Genomic DNA, 17,419 nt, shown 5'->3' with positions numbered 1-17,419 from the left:
CATGTGTGGTGGCCGTTATACAGTATGGAGCATCATGTGTGGCCATTATACAGTATTGAGCATCATGTGTGGCCATTATACAGTGTAGAGCATCATGTGTGGCCATTATACAGTATGGAGCATCATGTGTGGCCATTATACAGTATGGAGCATCATGTGTGGCCATTATACAATATGGAGCATCATGTGGGACCATTATACAGTATGGAGCATTATGTGTGGCCATTATACAGTATGGAGCATCATGTGTGGCCATTGGCCATTATACAGTATTGAGCATCATGTGTGGCCCTTATATACTATTGAGCATCATGTGTGGCCATTATACAGTATGGAGCATCATGTGTGGCCACTATACAGTATGGAACATCATGTGTGGCCATTATACAGTATGGAGCATCATGTGTGGCCATTATAAAGTATGGAGCATCATGTATGGCCATTATACAGTATGGAGTACTGTGTGGCGATTATACAGTATGGAGCATCATGTGTGGCTATTATACAGTATGGAGCATCATGTGTGGCTATTATACAGTATGGAGCATCATGTGTGGCCATTATACAGTATGGAGCATCATGTGTGGCCATTATACAGTATGGAGCATCATGTGTGGCCATTATACAGTATGGAGCATCATGTGTGGCCAATGGCCATTATACAGTATTGAGCATCGTGTGGCCCTTATACAGTATTGAGCATCATGTGTGGCCATTATACAGTATGGAGCATCATGTGTAGCAATTATACACTATTGAGCATCATGTGTGGCTATTATACAGTATGGAGCATCATGTGTGGCCATTATACAGTATGGAGCATCATGTGTGGCCATTATATAGTATTGAGCATCATGTGTGGCCATTATACAGTATAGAGCATCATGTGTGGCCATTATACAGTATGGAGCATCATGTGTGGCCATTATACAGTATGGAGCATCATGTGTGGCCATTATACAATATGGAGCATCATGTGGGACCATTATACAGTATGGAGCATTATGTGTGGCCATTATACAGTATGGAGCATCATGTGTGGCCATTGGCCATTATACAGTATTGAGCATCATGTGTGGCCCTTATATACTATTGAGCATCATGTGTGGCCATTATACAGTATGGAGCATCATGTGTGGCCACTATACAGTATGGAACATCATGTGTGGCCATTATACAGTATGGAGCATCATGTGTGGCCATTATACAGTATTGAGCATCATGTGTGGTGGCCGTTATACAGTATGGAGCATCATGTGTGGCCATTATACAGTATTGAGCATCATGTGTGGCCATTATACAGTGTAGAGCATCATGTGTGGCCATTATACAGTATGGAGCATCATGTGTGGCCATTATACAGTATGGAGCATCATGTGTGGCCATTATACAATATGGAGCATCATGTGGGACCATTATACAGTATGGAGCATTATGTGTGGCCATTATACAGTATGGAGCATCATGTGTGGCCATTGGCCATTATACAGTATTGAGCATCATGTGTGGCCCTTATACACTATTGAGCATCATGTGTGGCCATTATACAGTATGGAGCATCATGTGTGGCCACTATACAGTATGGAACATCATGTGTGGCCATTATACAGTATGGAGCATCATGTGTGGCCATTATAAAGTATGGAGCATCATGTATGGCCATTATACAGTATGGAGTACTGTGTGGCGATTATACAGTATGGAGCATCATGTGTGGCTATTATACAGTATGGAGCATCATGTGTGGCTATTATACAGTATGGAGCATCATGTGTGGCCATTATACAGTATGGAGCATCATGTGTGGTCATTATACAGTATGGAGCATCATGTGTGGCCATTATACAGTATGGAGCATCATGTGTGGCCAATGGCCATTATACAGTATTGAGCATCGTGTGGCCCTTATACAGTATTGAGCATCATGTGTGGCCATTATACAGTATGGAGCATCATGTGTAGCAATTATACACTATTGAGCATCATGTGTGGCTATTATACAGTATGGAGCATCATGTGTGGCCATTATACAGTATGGAGCATCATGTGTGGCCATTATATAGTATTGAGCATCATGTGTGGCCATTATACAGTATAGAGCATCATGTGTGGCCATTATACAGTATGGAGTATCATGTGTGGCCATTATACAGTATGGAGCATCATGTGTGGCCATTATACAATATGGAGCATCATGTGGGACCATTATACAGTATGGAGCATTATGTGTGGCCATTATACAGTATGGAGCATCATGTGTGGCCATTGGCCATTATACAGTATTGAGCATCATGTGTGGCCCTTATATACTATTGAGCATCATGTGTGGCCATTATACAGTATGGAGCATCATGTGTGGCCACTATACAGTATGGAACATCATGTGTGGCCATTATACAGTATGGAGCATCAAGTGTGGCCACTATACAGTATGGAGCATCATGTGTGGCCATTATACAGTATGGAGCACTGTGTGGCGATTATACAGTATGGAGCATCATGTGTGGCTATTATACAGTATGGAGCCTCATGTGTGGCTATTATACAGTATGGAGCATCATGTGTGGCCATTATACAGTATGGAGCATCATCTGTGGCCATTATACAGTATGGAGCATCATGTGTGGCCATTATACAGTATGGAGCACTGTGTGGCCATTATACAGTATGGAGCATCATTTGTGGCCATTGTACAGTATGGAGCGCTATGTGTGGCCATTATACAGTATGGAGCGCTATGTGTGGCCATTATACAGTATGGAGCACTGTGTGGCCATTATACAGTATGGAACATTATGTAGGGCCATTATGCAGTATGTGGAGCACTGCGTAGCCATTATACAGTATGGAGCACTGCGTGGCCATATTTTTTTTTGTTTTAATGTATATGAAACAGTGTGATCAGCAGTGCTAAAAGGGTGTGGTTGGGACTTGGATATGGGTGTGACTAGTTGTGAAATGGTTGTGGTCAGAGGCATGGCCTAAAATTTCCGCGGCACACTACGTGCGCCGCAATCTTTAGACCTTTTTCCCTTCAAAAGTTGGGAGGTATGGCACCGCATTTCCCAGATCACAGCAGCTACCGCAAATCCCATAGGGATTGAACGAGGCCGAACGCAGTGTTGCCGTAAGTGATCCATTACGTAGCAGATGCAGAAAAACTGCCCGATCTGCTGCAAAAGGCTACTTTCACATCAGCAATTCTTGCCAAAGTCTATGCTGATAGTGTCATACTCACCAATGGGGGAGGCAGCACTAAAAGTGCCTAGGGCAGCAGAAACTCTACATACGGCCCTGGTGGTAGCAGTGAGATGCTTCGTGAATGGGGTTGTTCTCAAGTATAATAAATGAATGCACTGTGCACCCGGTCTAGTACAAACACAAAAAGTATCAAGATTCATGTATTCCTGTTCATTTCACTGACATAGCAAGATGTGTATTATATATCTGTAATCCTATCCTGCTTTTGCCCTCAATATTACGTGAAAAAAAAAGACACGGAAGTGTCCGGACCGACATAAACAGCGTCTGATCCTGTTACGAAAGAGAATACCATTACTTTCTAATTAAAAAGGAAAACTGTTTATGTCTCCGCGTGTGAAGTTTCTCCTTCACATGTCGCAGTCTTCGCTTTCCCTGTAGAATGATCTATCGATGAAAGATTTCTTTCAAGTCTTAACACTTTTTAAAATGCATGAAGGTTCTTGTCTTCTTGCAGCAAATCAAACATATTTTCAAAAACCAACTTTAACTTGATGTTTCCAGAGAATGCATAATAAAGATGTCCCCGATAGCAAATATACATATTCAATACACAGAGTCCAGCTCGGCGGTCACACAATCCATACCTGTGATGGAACTGTCCAGATTGTCCATACTAGACCCTGGAGTATGTTCTAGTCCTCGGAGAGGTCGGCTCATGTCATCCTCGTGATCCTCTTCTCTAGGATCCGGTAGATCTTTCTCTAAGTCGGATATAAAAGCTCCTGACACATATCCCATTGGAGGGATGGACGCCAATGGCGGCTGGCTATTACTCTGTAAATGCCTGGAGGTTGAAAAATAGAATATCATGTCATAAAAGTCTCCATTTTGAACTCCTGGCAGCAGCGCGGCCGAGACCAGATTGACGCGTTAAATTATCAATTATATGCAGATTAGCTGGACAGAGTGACGCTCATATATTTATAAGGAAATGGCTTTTGGTTCATGAATTATTCATTTTTTGAGGGAGAGATTGAATCATTAGCTATAATTGAGGTATTAAAGATTTGTGTTCTCTCATCTCATGAGCGGTGTGCTTCGTATCGGGGAAAATACAGAAAGTCCTACAGTCCAATATACGCTTTCACATATTTTTGAACATATTTGTCCAGGATTACAATATCTTTTTTTTCATAGAAACAGCGCCACCCTTACTCATAGGCTGTGCCTGGCATTACAGTTTCACTCCATTCAGCTGAATGTGCTTAAGCTGCAAGATCTGACACAGCCATTTGTATGGAATAGCGCTGTTTCCAAAAAAAGAAAAAAAAAGCAGATTTATTCTAAATCCAGATAGCCTCTTAAATTTATAATTTTTCGATGTCAGCATGCAATATAAAAGAATATGAATGAATTATTAAATTCCACTTAGATCCTGGTAGGCTTCGATATTCCCCCCATTCTATATATGGTGCCAGAATGCACATCATGTAGTTTCTTCATACATAAGTAGAACTCTTATTATCTGTGCCCAAATAAGATGGAGCCTCCTATTTCGGAGGCATTTTCATGCCTTTCCTATGCTCGGTTAGTTACATAAAGTTTCACTTTCTTTGTTCAAATGAAGCGGGTGGAGAATGCTGTTCCCCAGAGCCAGTGAGGAACCACTTCTTGGACAACCCTTTCTTAAAGGCTCTACTCCCCAGTATAAAATAAAAATAACAGATACTCATCTAGATGGCATTACAGACCCTGTTCTCTCACTTTGTGAAAATGTTATTTGCATATCTTATTTCCCATGGTGCTTTGCATGCAGGAGCAGACACAGACAGAAGACGTACCCTGTGCATGAACAAAATATGAGCCCTATGCAGTCGAATATCTCATCATAAGACACAATTCCACAATTGGAAGGCAGTAGTGGCTCCTTCACATCTTGGGCCCCTGTGCAACTGCAGAGGTTGCACCAATAGTATATACAAAAAAATTGAAAAAGTGCCAATTTAGCTCACCACTTATGTGGTTAGAGATAAGAATCCCAGGAGACTTCCAGGGTACACAGTTTATGGGGTCTGAGTGCGATGGACGGGGTATGAACTGGTCTGGCTGTCAGGTCAAATAGCTCTCTTTGGTCCAAAATGGGATGTTCTCCAGCACCAAGGATAAGAAGTTAAAACTTAGACTTTAATCATATAGATAAAAACAAATTGGGAGAATGTGCAAATATTAGAAAAAAAAAACAAAAAACATAACGCTTACGCGTTTCTTATAGGACAGCCCAGTTTCGGGTAGGAAAGCCCCAAGCTATGATTATGGGTTTTTCTACCGGAACCGTGTAAATAATATGGATTTCTTTTTTAATACATGTACATTCTCCCAATTTTTTATCCAGTACGATCAAAGGTTAAGCTCTAACTACTTACCTTTGGTGCCAGAGAACATCCCTTTTTGCACAAATGGCTTGTCCACCCCTGACTGCATGGCCTATATGTTTTGCGATAGAAGCTTGGTGGTGTTTTATCAGGATAAACTTTATGCCCTAGACTCCCGCCTTCCATTGAAGTCCTGTCAACCGGTCAACCAGTCTCTGACTCCAAATACGAAGCTATTGTAAGGCACATGAGGTTATCACACCATTACACATGGCAGCAAATAGAGGACCAACAGGAAGATGAGCTAGGTGGGAATTGATGGTTCCGATGGTGCATTCCATTTTTTACATAAAACGGCTTCATAAGCGTATGATCTCTCTAATAAAAGTGCAAAAGGGGTGTCATATTGACTATGAAATACTGTCCTATGTTCTTGATATTTAAGACCCTATCTCTTTAATTAGGTTGTTGGAGTTTACACATCTTATATACTGTATAAACTTTACAACTGCTGCCAAGACTTCATAATGGAGCTGGGGGAGGATGATATTTCACCTGACCGGTTGATTTACTGTTCTAAATTTTTGGACATATATGAATTATCCTTCTAATTGTAAGAAATTCCTATGATTTGTAAGTCTAATAACTTCTTCAGTATATGTATCTCTATATAATAAATCAAATTATACAGTAGTCACCTTCATTGATCTGCCCTTCAAATTAAATTATTTATGATAAGGAAACACCACCTACATATAAATCCGCTTAATGAAACTGTTAGACTGCAAATGATGACATGATATATGTCTGCAATTTCAAGATTAGTCGTTCTTAGCGCAAAGAAAAGCATATTACAGCATAAATGGATTTAGCAGAATTAAAAAAAAATGTCTGCCTTCTTCCAAAAACAGCGCTACCCACCTGTCCACAGGATCTGCGTGGTATTGCAGCTTAGCCCCCCTAATTTCAATGTACTGGAGTAGAGCCACAATACTACACAACCTGTGGACAGGTGCAGCACTCCTTCTTCAAGAAACCAGATGTTTTTCCAATCCTGGAGAAGCTCTTTAAAAGGAGTCCTCCAGAGCTGTCATCTGATGCATGACATCAGTATAGGGGTCCTAAATCCTAGGATTCCACCAATCAGTTATTAGTAGCGGACAGAAGTAAAAGTGTATGTATCTGGAACACCACATCTCCATATGCTGTGTAATGGCCGATCTCATATACTGCAGCTCAGGTCATATTCACTTCAATGGGATATGAGCTGCAGTACCTAAGAATGGCCACTATGCTGTGTGTGGAGTTTTGGTGTTTTAGTGCTATATGTTGCTAACTTCTGGCCACTGCATTACCTGCTGATTGGTCGAAGTGCCTGCCTGTTGCACACTCAATAATCAAAAAATTGATGGACTATTCTGAAAATAAGCCATCAATATCCAAGTCTTACACAACCTTTCAACATGATTTTAAAGAATAACCCAATCTCATGCATGTTAAAAAGTAATTAGCTACAAATTTAGCAGAGCTGAGCTTGTCAGATGCAAAAAAGTCACCTACATTGTCAAGCATCCATAACTGATATATCTCTGGCTGCCATCACCACTAGGGGGAGCTAATTTTATATGTATTTATACACCTTGCACTAAATACAATAAGAGCTGTATACAGGGAGGTCATCAGCTGCAAAAAGGTACATGACTGCTTCATTGTAAGCGAAGGAAATCAGTTCAGTACGGTTTCTATGGGCAAGTAAGCTGTTTTATTATGTTGGTGTCACACAATCACCCTTATTAATTTGTAGTACATAGTGAGTTTTTCATGAAATGAGCAAATTGTCATATCACACGCCTGATGATGTCATAGCAGCTCAACTGGCAGCAACATGAAATAAAAGCAAAGAAGGCAACACAATTCTGAGATGATGGTACACAGATAATTACCAGGACTGCTTTGTAATGTCAAACTGATACGCTCTGGTGAGCTCCTCCAGGTGAGCCTGGAGCATGGGCTGCATTTCCTCCCTCGGTGATGGCGTCAGTGTTGCTGTTGACTGTTGGCCAAATGAGATGGCTGGTGAAGATGCAACACCGCGCACTGGTGGCGTAGGAACTCTGTCATCTTCTTCTAGTTCATCATCAGAGCCCTGGTGTAAGTATGTCTGGACTGGTAGAGGAGGACACCATCCATCGCTGTCATACCTTGAAGTACAAGATAAGGTAGATATAGTCTTTATATACAGAAATCAAGGAATGACCACGGGAAGAAATCTCTTCTGTTACCTAATTGCTTTTCTTTTTTTTCTGGAGGAGGTGGATGGAGTAGCAGCCTAAATACAAGTCAAGATTCCCCATGACTTGTGTGAAAATATAAGCTGTTCGTGGTCGCAACACAGGCAGGGATTGTCTGTTTCTTAGGTAATCCATGTATGTGTTACGGCTGACGAACAGCCGCAAGACACGCAGCAGCGGTGACTCAAACATAGTATTCAAGCGCGCCAAAGATACTCAATTAGCACCCGAGCGTGCTTGGAAAACACCGTATCACAGCATGTTCACTCAACACTACTGTCAACGTTCCCGGTAGTGTGAGTGCTAACAATAAAAGACGATGCCCTGCTAAAAACAATAATTGTTGCCGCATCCCATTGTTCTGTTGTCAAGATCCGCCCTCTAACAGCAAATCGTAACCATTTCCTTTTTATGTTACTAAAAACTTCTCGATTAGATTCATGCATGTATCCTAAAATCCCTTTATAAATAAAGATAACTAATCTTTGATGGTTCAGACTGAGATAATTGGTCAAACTGGGAATAAAGCTCTATTTTCTACAAAACAATTCATACATTTTTCATTAATGTTTGAAACCAAAACGCTGTAGGATCAAATCTTATACGGAATGTAAATGCTTAATTATTTAAATTTGATTTTTGTATAATTGCTTTCGAAATCAAAATTATTTTATTGGGCCAGTTATGAAAAAGAAAAATTACCAAAGATAAAAATTAAAGTTTGCGATTTATGATTTTCTAAACTTTTTCTACATTTCAAAGACAAGAAGAAAATAAAACAAAAAAATAAGAAAAAACAAATTCTACAACATGCTGGAAGCTACTTCTCCAAAATTCTCTTTCTTTTTTGTGACTCTACAAATCTCCAAAATTATAGGTCACATCCATCAAAATCTCAAAGTTTGACACAGCTCAAAGCTCCCATTAGGCATTAAAAATCAAGAAGTCATTCTCTGCGGGAATAAAAGATATCAAACTGAGATCAGAGACACTCCTATGATAGTTTAAAAATAAACTGTGTAATATCTTAAAAATAGTCTTGATTGAACTGGAACATAGAAAAGAACATTGGCTGAAAAATTAAATGAAGCATTTAAAATGTACAAAACATGTACTTGAACATTTTAATATGAGCGCATAATGACATAGCATAAAAGACTTTGCCTCCTTACCAATTGTTAATAATACAGTATCTAATGATAATTTTAATAGAGTCTCATTTCAGTCATAGTAGATAATAGCAAAATTAACCCAAATAGGTTTTTCTCTAATTTAGGAGACCCAATGACAAATATGGAATTCGGAGTTACAAACGGGAGGTCCTTTTAAAAATAAAATAAATTTCTAATTAAAATTTTCAGAATTCAATGATAATTATAACAATAGTGCTAGGATTTACCCTGTTTCCTGATGTTCTAAGCCATAATGTTCAATCTCAGTGCCTGGAAGAGGTTGGATGGGTGGTGGAGGCAGCGGAACATTGGCCCAGTTAGATCCATTATTTTTTTGTGACTTATTACTGTTTTTGGTCTTCTTTTTCTTTCCTCCTTTCCCACCTGTTGTGAAAAATTAAAGAAAAATTTGCATAGTAAATGCATTCAAAAAACATGTTGCTAAAAGCATTAAAAATATAAGAATTAAAGTAAGATGGGTGATCTGTTCTAAAAAAGTATATATTTTACTTCATGATGTACTCACTAGACCCCAAAAATGTAAAAATTTTCAAGATAATGTTTCCGGTAATCTACCCTTATTTGTGTAATGGTTAACTTTAACTTCGCACCCTAAGGCACATGTCTGAAAATATTCTGTCTTATTCTGCAGACTTTTTTGCTTTATGATGTCCTTAATTTTATAGCGCATATTTATATGGTGAATCTTTTAGAAGCCTCGACAGACATAGCCTCAACTTTACAGCATTTACATAAACAGTGCCTTCAAAAAGTATTCATAACTTTTCCATATTTTTTCCCGTTACACCCACTAACTTAAATTGTATTTTATTGAGATTTTATGAGATATAATATCATAAAGCAGCAAATATTTGTGAAATATAAAGGAAATGATACATGGTTTTCTAATTATTTTTAAAATATAAATCTGAAAATTATGTGCGTTTGTAGTAAGCCCCCTGTAGTCTGTCACCTCAAAATAAAATCCAGAGTGAACAGTTGCCTCCAGAAGTCACATAATTTGTAAACTGAGTTCACCTGTGTGCAATTAATTATCAATATTACTACAGCTGTTCTGTGAAGGCCTCAAAAGTTTGGGATCAAAAAGCATCCAGAAAACTAAGGAACACACCAGACATGTCAGAGATAAAATTGTGGAGACAAGTAAAGCAAGGATAGGCTATAAAAAATAGCCCAAGCTTTGACCATCTCATATCTTCAAGGAGTCAACCAAAAATGAAAGGAGTATGGCATGACTGCCAACCTACTAAGACATGATCATCCACCTAAATTGACATACCAGGCAAGGATAGCACTATTAAGAGAAGCAGTCAAGAGGTCCATGATCACTCTTGAGGAGATACAAAGATCCACAGCTGAGGTGGGAGAATCTGTCCACAGGACAAGTATTAGCTGTATACTCCACAAATCTGGCTTTTATGGAAGAGTGGCAAGAAGAAAGCCATTTTTGAAAGCAAGCCATAGAAAGTCCTGTTTTCAGTTTGTAAAAAGCCATGTAGGTGATACAGCTAGCAAGTGGATGAAGGTCATCAGATGACACCAAGTAATTTTTTTTTTAAATGCTATGCATGAAGGAAAACTAGCACTGCACATCACCCTGTAAACAACATCCCCACTATCAAACATGGTGGTGGCAGCATCAGGTTGTGGAGAGGCTGTTCTTAATCAGGGACAAACAAAAACACAGCATTACTGGAGTAAAACCTATTAGAGGCTACAAAATACTTGAGAATAGAGAGCAGGAACACCTTCCTGAAGGACAATTACCCTAATCAAACTGACCGAGGTACTATGGAGTGGTTTAGATCAAAGTGTATTCATGTGTTTGTATGGCCCAGTCAAAGTCCAGACCTAAGTCCCTTTCAGAATCTGTGGCAAAACTTGAAAATTTTTGTTCACTGATGCCTCCATCCAATCTCACTAATTTAGAGCAAGGTTGCAACGAAGAAAAGGCACTTTCAGCCACTAGATGTGCAAAGCTGGTAGAGACAGACTTCAAAAGAGCTGCAACAGTAATCATTTCTATTATGCTTCACAAATAGTTCCTACCTTATGTTGGTATATCATATAACACCCACTTCGGAGTGTCCTGTGGGCAGGTCTTTCCTTTTATTATCTGGCCTACAGCACCCACCAAGACAAGACCCTTACTACAGTCCCACCCCGGAGCATGAGCATCTCATTAACTGAAAACTTCTAACATTGATTACACAAGAACCACAAGACGGATTTGGCAATGTCTGTATTTAACTTAGCAAAATCCTGCTCACAGGGTTCACTTTAAGTTTGTGGGTGTAACGTGAAAAAAATGTAGAAACGTTCAAGGGGTATTAATACTTTTTTCAAGGCACTGTGTGCAAATAAATATATATACCTTCAAATACTCTCCAAGGAAGGGTACTCATTCGGAAAAATATAAGCTAAAACTAAGATAAAGCCTGTAGTCTACACATGCCTGACCTGCCCAGTTTAGATCATATTTCCTCAAGGGTGTCTCTTTGATTTTCAAAAACCACCCCTGGTTTTAATTAAGCTATTTAGTGACTCATAACAGAGAAGAAAAAGGTGAGTTTGTGATATAAAACAATTTCGTTTAGCATTTTCCAGTTTGTGCAATGCAGTCATGACTCAGTGTACACAATGAAACTTTTCATTCCGGTTTTCATGGCAACATGTTATGTATATGTACTGTATGCATGTTAATACAATGTCTTTTCCACTAGCAAAAAAAAAGACTAAGCATACCGATGCTTTCAAAGACTTGTTATAAGAATACAATTAAAAGAAACAGAAATTCAATAGAGAACTATATATGTCCCTGAACTTAGTCATGGCAACCAGAATAAAAAGACCCGTTCTGTACACAGCTGACTGCATTCATATAAATGAAGAAAGGTGCAAAATAGAAATGAGATAGCTTCTATTTCTCTTTCACAACTAAATAGCTTTATATTTTGAAAGGTCCAAGTTCCTAAGTACTATGAATTTGGTGGGGATAGACTGGGCTCGAAGGGTTACATCGACTGAATGCAGTTTTATGAAGGGTTTTCTCGTTAAGATAACCCTTTAAAAAAATAATAAAGCTCACCTGTATATATTATCTGATAATTACAGGTTCAGAAACCTTTGAAGATTGCTTTATTATGAAACGAGTGACTGGTGGGTCAATCAAAGTGAAAGTTGTTCTTGTGAGTGACGGTAAGAGTGCAATCTGACAAAACATCAGATTGCACTTGGACCAATATTATTTTATAGGGTTGTGCACATGTCAGATTTTTCCCTCGTACTGAGCTGGTCCAAGGAAAAAAATCACAGCATGATCAATTTGCAACTGATATTCAGATTGCACTAAGCCATGCAAGGCAATGAGTCCATGGATAAAATCGTAGCATGATTGATTTGCATCCGATATTCAGATTGCACTAAGCCAAGTCAATGAGTCCATGGAAACCACTGGACTGCACAATGATGATATCTGAATGCACTGATTTCCATTGGCTGACAGAATGGAGAAATGGAGGATTATTTTTCTTCATCGTCTCGTCATCCGAGAAAATCATATCACACAGTGATCAAACACTGATCCACATTTGATCAAAGTATAATTTGCCTAACACTATTTCTCTCAGATGTGAGAATATACACTTGTCTGCACCTGCCCTTCGAGGAAGATCCCAAGTAGGGGATCCCGTTTACAATGACTATGTGCCCCAATAAATTTAATCGAAAGGGGTGGCCATACCTATTGAGCTCAATGACTCAATAAAAAATGTGTCAAAAATGGCTCCTTTGAAAAACTAGTGAAGATGAGAACTTCTAGTAACTAGTTATTTTTTTCCTATATAAATTAAAAGAATAAGCAAATTTGTACAATCATTTGAGAGATTTGGATAAAAAGGACTCAGTGATTAAGTCATTAACAGATTAGAAGCACAAATGTTTTCATTAAAGTATAAGTAGAAAAAAAACATTGCACAAAGAATATAAATCATAAATCAGACAAATGCATAGTGTACTATTAGAGTAAGACCGATTGTCTCATGCAATGACTGAGTTAGACATCCACACACACATTAGAGCATACAATGAGCGTTATATCAGACATCTGAGATGCAGGTCTTGTATCCTGCAGTGAACACCAACCTGAAAGGCTGCCGCTTCTTTCAGAGCTGTTGTGTGAGCTGGTGGTGCTGAAATCCTGTGACTGGTTGTGTGGCATTCTATTTGACAATCCCTCAGCACGATAGTCGGGAATGTAAAGTAAGGCTAAGGGTTAAAGGGCAGAGGTCACCGTGGCATCATGTGATTAGTACAAAGCTCATGCGCCACATGCACTTTGCAAATGAAGCGGAGGTGATAGAGGCAGGAGGCTGAATGTTTGAAATGGGGTTTATTGAAAGACCATTTCCCCCTTAAATTAAAATAAAGGAAGAACATCTCCTATAAAATTAGTTAAAAACATCTGCTCAGTTGACATATCCAGTCGTGGAGATGTTTGGTGACAACTAGGGTTTAGCAAAAAATAATTAACAGGACCCTAATCAAGGGCCACATCGCTTGTCCGTGGCCACTATATCAGAACCTTGAGACCCTCTTAGTCCACTCAGCATTTCTGGTGCCTCTTCTGACCAGTAGTCCAGTGAGAGCAACACATGTATAAGGTCACTCTGGTCTAATAATCAGAAGAAGAGGCAAAGATGTCACAGGTGGCAGGAAATTTGTTGGGTTCTGGTCCGACGGCCATATCAGTTATCCATGGCTTCTGGACAAGAACCCCGAGAACCCCAAGAACCGCCTACTAGCTCCAGAATTCTGGGGGCCTCTTCTGAATTGAGGTCCACAGGGGCTTCATTGCGTTGCAGAACGATGCATGTATGAGGTCACCCTGGCCTAGTAATCAGAAGAGGACGCCACATGTTGCAGAAGATTTGCTGGGTTCTGGTCCAAAGGCCATATCAGTTATCCATCACTCCTGGATAAGAACCTCCTACTAATTCCAGCATTCTGGGTATCTTTTCTGACTAGTAGACTTCATTGCGCTGAAGAGCGATGCATGTATGAGGTCACCCAGCCCTACTAATCAGAAAAAGAGCCAAAGATGCCACACATTCTAGGAGATTTGCTGGGTTCTGCTAAAGTGGCCACATCTGTTGTACATGGCTCCTGGACAAAAGAACCTTGAAACTTTCCACTAGCCCTAGCATTCTGGGTGCTTCTTCAGACTGGTAGTCCAGTGAGACTTCAATGCATCATGAAGCGATGCCTTCATGTATTAATCAGAAGGGGAGCCTAAGATGCCACAAGTGGCAGGAGAGTTGCAGGATTCTGGCCCAGTGGCCACGGGCAACCAGAGTTTTGCAATTTTATTTATTCATCATAGATAACAGAAGTTGCCATCAAGCTTTCTCAGGGTCCTTGCACAGGAATTCTACCATTAAATAGATATTCCAGAGATAGAAAACAACCTCTGCTTTTTTTCTGGAAACAGTGCCACTCCTATCCAAAGGCTGTGACTAGTATTACATCGCATCCTTATGCAAGTGATTACTGCAACACCAAACAATATCAGACGTAGCCAATGAATATGGGTGACGCTGGCTTCGTTAAAAAAAAGTAGGCAAATTCATCGCCATAGAGCTATGGTCATTATAGAAACAGATATCAAAAAGTCAATGAAATGAAAAAATAAATTTGATAGATTTTTCCTTTAAAGGGGGTAATGCTCTTTAAGGACAATTGGAGATATTTTTAGCAAAAATCTGCATGCATTACATCCTATATTAGTGGAGGTGACAGCAACTATCAGTAATCTACAATGACACGAAAGGTTTCTACATGCACGAAAACGGAAAACCTCATCTAACTACACTTCTACAACTTACCATTGTTTCCTTTGCCCTGATCAGTTAGGCAATACCCTAATCCGGTCAGTTCAGACTTCTGCTGGGCTGAAGATTTCCATTGTGGGTCAGGTAAGTCAACCGCCAACTCATGGATACTGTTGGAGTGCAGAATCTGCGTGGTGGCATACGGTGTAGTTTGTGCTATTTGCCCCGGGCAGTTAAAGCTGGACTTGGTAGTAAAGTCGATACTACTGTATATTGCGCCATCAGACAACATTGTCGCCGTTTTGTCTCCCTGGCCTGGAACTGCTGGTAGCACATCTACATTATTGGCATAAGAAGGGAGAAAATCAGGAATTCTCAGCTATTATAGTTTAGGATAAAAAAATAAACACATTTTCATTCAGTCCATTTGCATTTCAGCTGAGACAGGAAAGCATGAGCCAATGAAGGAAGAATGATGTACAACCATCGCCTGGCTATCAGCATTCGTGACAGGCCTAGCACTTGTCCTTCACGTTCCACTGCTTAAAACCATCCTTTCATCCTTACACCTTCATGTGAGAAGGTGAAGTTTAGAATATTTCACAACAAGGGGGGTAAAAACGGACTCCATGCTTCATTTTATGTCAAGCTGTCTGCTCTACTGACAAATAACAAGAAAATGAATCCACAAATCTCAGAAATCTCCCACCCCTCCACGAAAACAATGCGAATCTGGTGCCTGATTGGAAGTGACACAGTAAATCTCTCTGAGTAGCTAAAGGTGTCCGTTAATCATTGTATACAATACCGTGTGTGATCCCCGAGTCTGGATGAAGTGATAAACTGCATACACAAGCAAAAACTTCTAACTGGCCTTGAAATATTGTGAAATAATAGGTTTAAATAAATTAATCAAGACTCTTATTATGTGCGAGTTAACTAGTGGTCATTTACTTGATCCATTTGTATAAAGCCAACACATTCCATGTACAGAGACTTGTGCTCACAAATTAATTTCCAAAATGAACTACCGTATATCTATATTTTGGGTGAATGGCAGGAATAAGGTTATGGAAAATGTAAAAACTCAGTGTATACATTGCCCCTGGTCTTATTTGAACTCAGGACTGCAAAGATGCAAGACTAAATTGTAACATAGCTTCTATCTTTATAAAATGTTTACGGGAATCCTGGGTGACAATTATTATGAGAAAAAATTAAAAAAAAGATATTTCCAGCTCCCAGTAAACATTTTTTTTATACTTTATTCCATCATAGATTAAAAAATATCATTCTGATACAAAGCAGAAATGCAGAAAGCAATGCGTTTCGAATGGATGCAACCGTTCTTTGTAAAAGCTTTACATGCATCCATTCGAAACGCGTCATTTTCTGCATTTCTGATTTGTATCAGTATTATATTTTTTAATCTATGATGGAATAAAGTTTAAAGAAATTTTACCAAGAGCTGGAAATATATTTTTTTTATTTTCTCAGATTGTGATTTCCCTGCACACTCAACTATGACAATTGGTGAGCTGACATCATTTTTTCTACTGACAATCATTATGGCCACTATTAGATTTTCCAGATCCAGATGTGAAACTTAGGGTTGAGTGGATTTTTTGATATTCAAATTAGCCCAAAATTTGATTTGTAGATAATAAATTTGCACAAATCTCAATACTGGAAAGCTTGTAATTGCTCAGAAAATAAAAGTGGGGGAAAGGAGAGAGAAAGAAAGAGAATCTGGCTGAACATAACATCTTACACTCTACAGGAGAGAGAGAGAGAGGACCCCACTGACCATAAGAGCTTACACTCTACAGGAGAGAGGACCCCACTGACCATAAGAGCTTACACTCTACAGGAGAGAGGACCCCACTGACCATAAGAGCTTACACTCTACAGGGGAGAAAGAGAGAACCAAGCTGACCATAAGAGCTTATACTCTACAGGGGAGAAAGAGAGAACCAAGCTGACCATAAGAGCTTACATTCTACTGGAGAGAGAAAGGACCCCGCTGACCATAAGAGCTTACACTCTACAGGGGAGAGAGGACCCCACTGACCATAAGAGCTTACAATCCACAGGAGAGAGAGGACCCCGCTGACCATAAGAGCTTACACTCTACAGGAGAGAGGACCCCACTGACCATGAGAGCCTACATTCTCCAGGAGAGAGAGAGAGGACCCCGCTGACCATAACAGCTTACACTCTACAGGAGAGAGAGAACCCCACTGACCATAAGAGCTTACACTCTACAGGAGAGAGAGAACCCCACTGACCATAAGAGCTTACACTCTACAGGATAGAGAGAGAGGACCCCACTTACCATAAGAACTTACACTCTACAGGATAGAGAGAGAGGACCCAACTGACCATAAGAGCCTACATTCTCCAGGAGAGAGAGGACCCCGCTGACCATAACAGCTTACACTCTACAGGAGAGAGAGAACCCCACTGACCATAAGAGCTTACACTCTACAGGATAGAGAGAGAGGACCCCGCTGACCATAAGAGCTTACACT

At 39.7% G+C, this 17,419-nt stretch overlaps 1 protein-coding gene across 48 annotated transcripts in view; it reads right to left on the bottom strand.

Annotated features, from left to right (window-relative positions):
* ROBO2 (roundabout guidance receptor 2) overlaps positions 1 to 17,419 on the bottom strand; it is a 1,525,058-nt gene that overhangs the window by 42,590 nt on the left and 1,465,049 nt on the right. For 38 of the 48 annotated variants that reach the window (XM_069760932.1, XM_069760937.1, XM_069760914.1 and 35 more), the window contains 5 exons: positions 14,943 to 15,224; positions 13,204 to 13,326; positions 9,267 to 9,423; positions 7,520 to 7,777; positions 3,849 to 4,048 (listed from right to left, as the gene is read on the bottom strand). In XM_069760932.1, coding sequence (XP_069617033.1) covers positions 3,849 to 4,048; positions 7,520 to 7,777; positions 9,267 to 9,423; positions 13,204 to 13,326; positions 14,943 to 15,224 — 1,020 coding nt within the window. The remainder of the gene's footprint in view (positions 1 to 3,848; positions 4,049 to 7,519; positions 7,778 to 9,266; positions 9,424 to 13,203; positions 13,327 to 14,942; positions 15,225 to 17,419) is intronic. The other 10 variants (XM_069760946.1, XM_069760962.1, XM_069760919.1 and 7 more) reach the window with 2 other exon arrangements.

The sequence above is a fragment of the Ranitomeya imitator genome, chromosome 3, assembly GCF_032444005.1.
Source record: "Ranitomeya imitator isolate aRanImi1 chromosome 3, aRanImi1.pri, whole genome shotgun sequence".
NCBI lineage: Eukaryota > Metazoa > Chordata > Amphibia > Anura > Dendrobatidae > Ranitomeya > Ranitomeya imitator.
The sequence above is the reverse complement of the archived record's forward strand: the minus strand, read 5'-3'. Positions and strand labels throughout refer to the sequence as shown.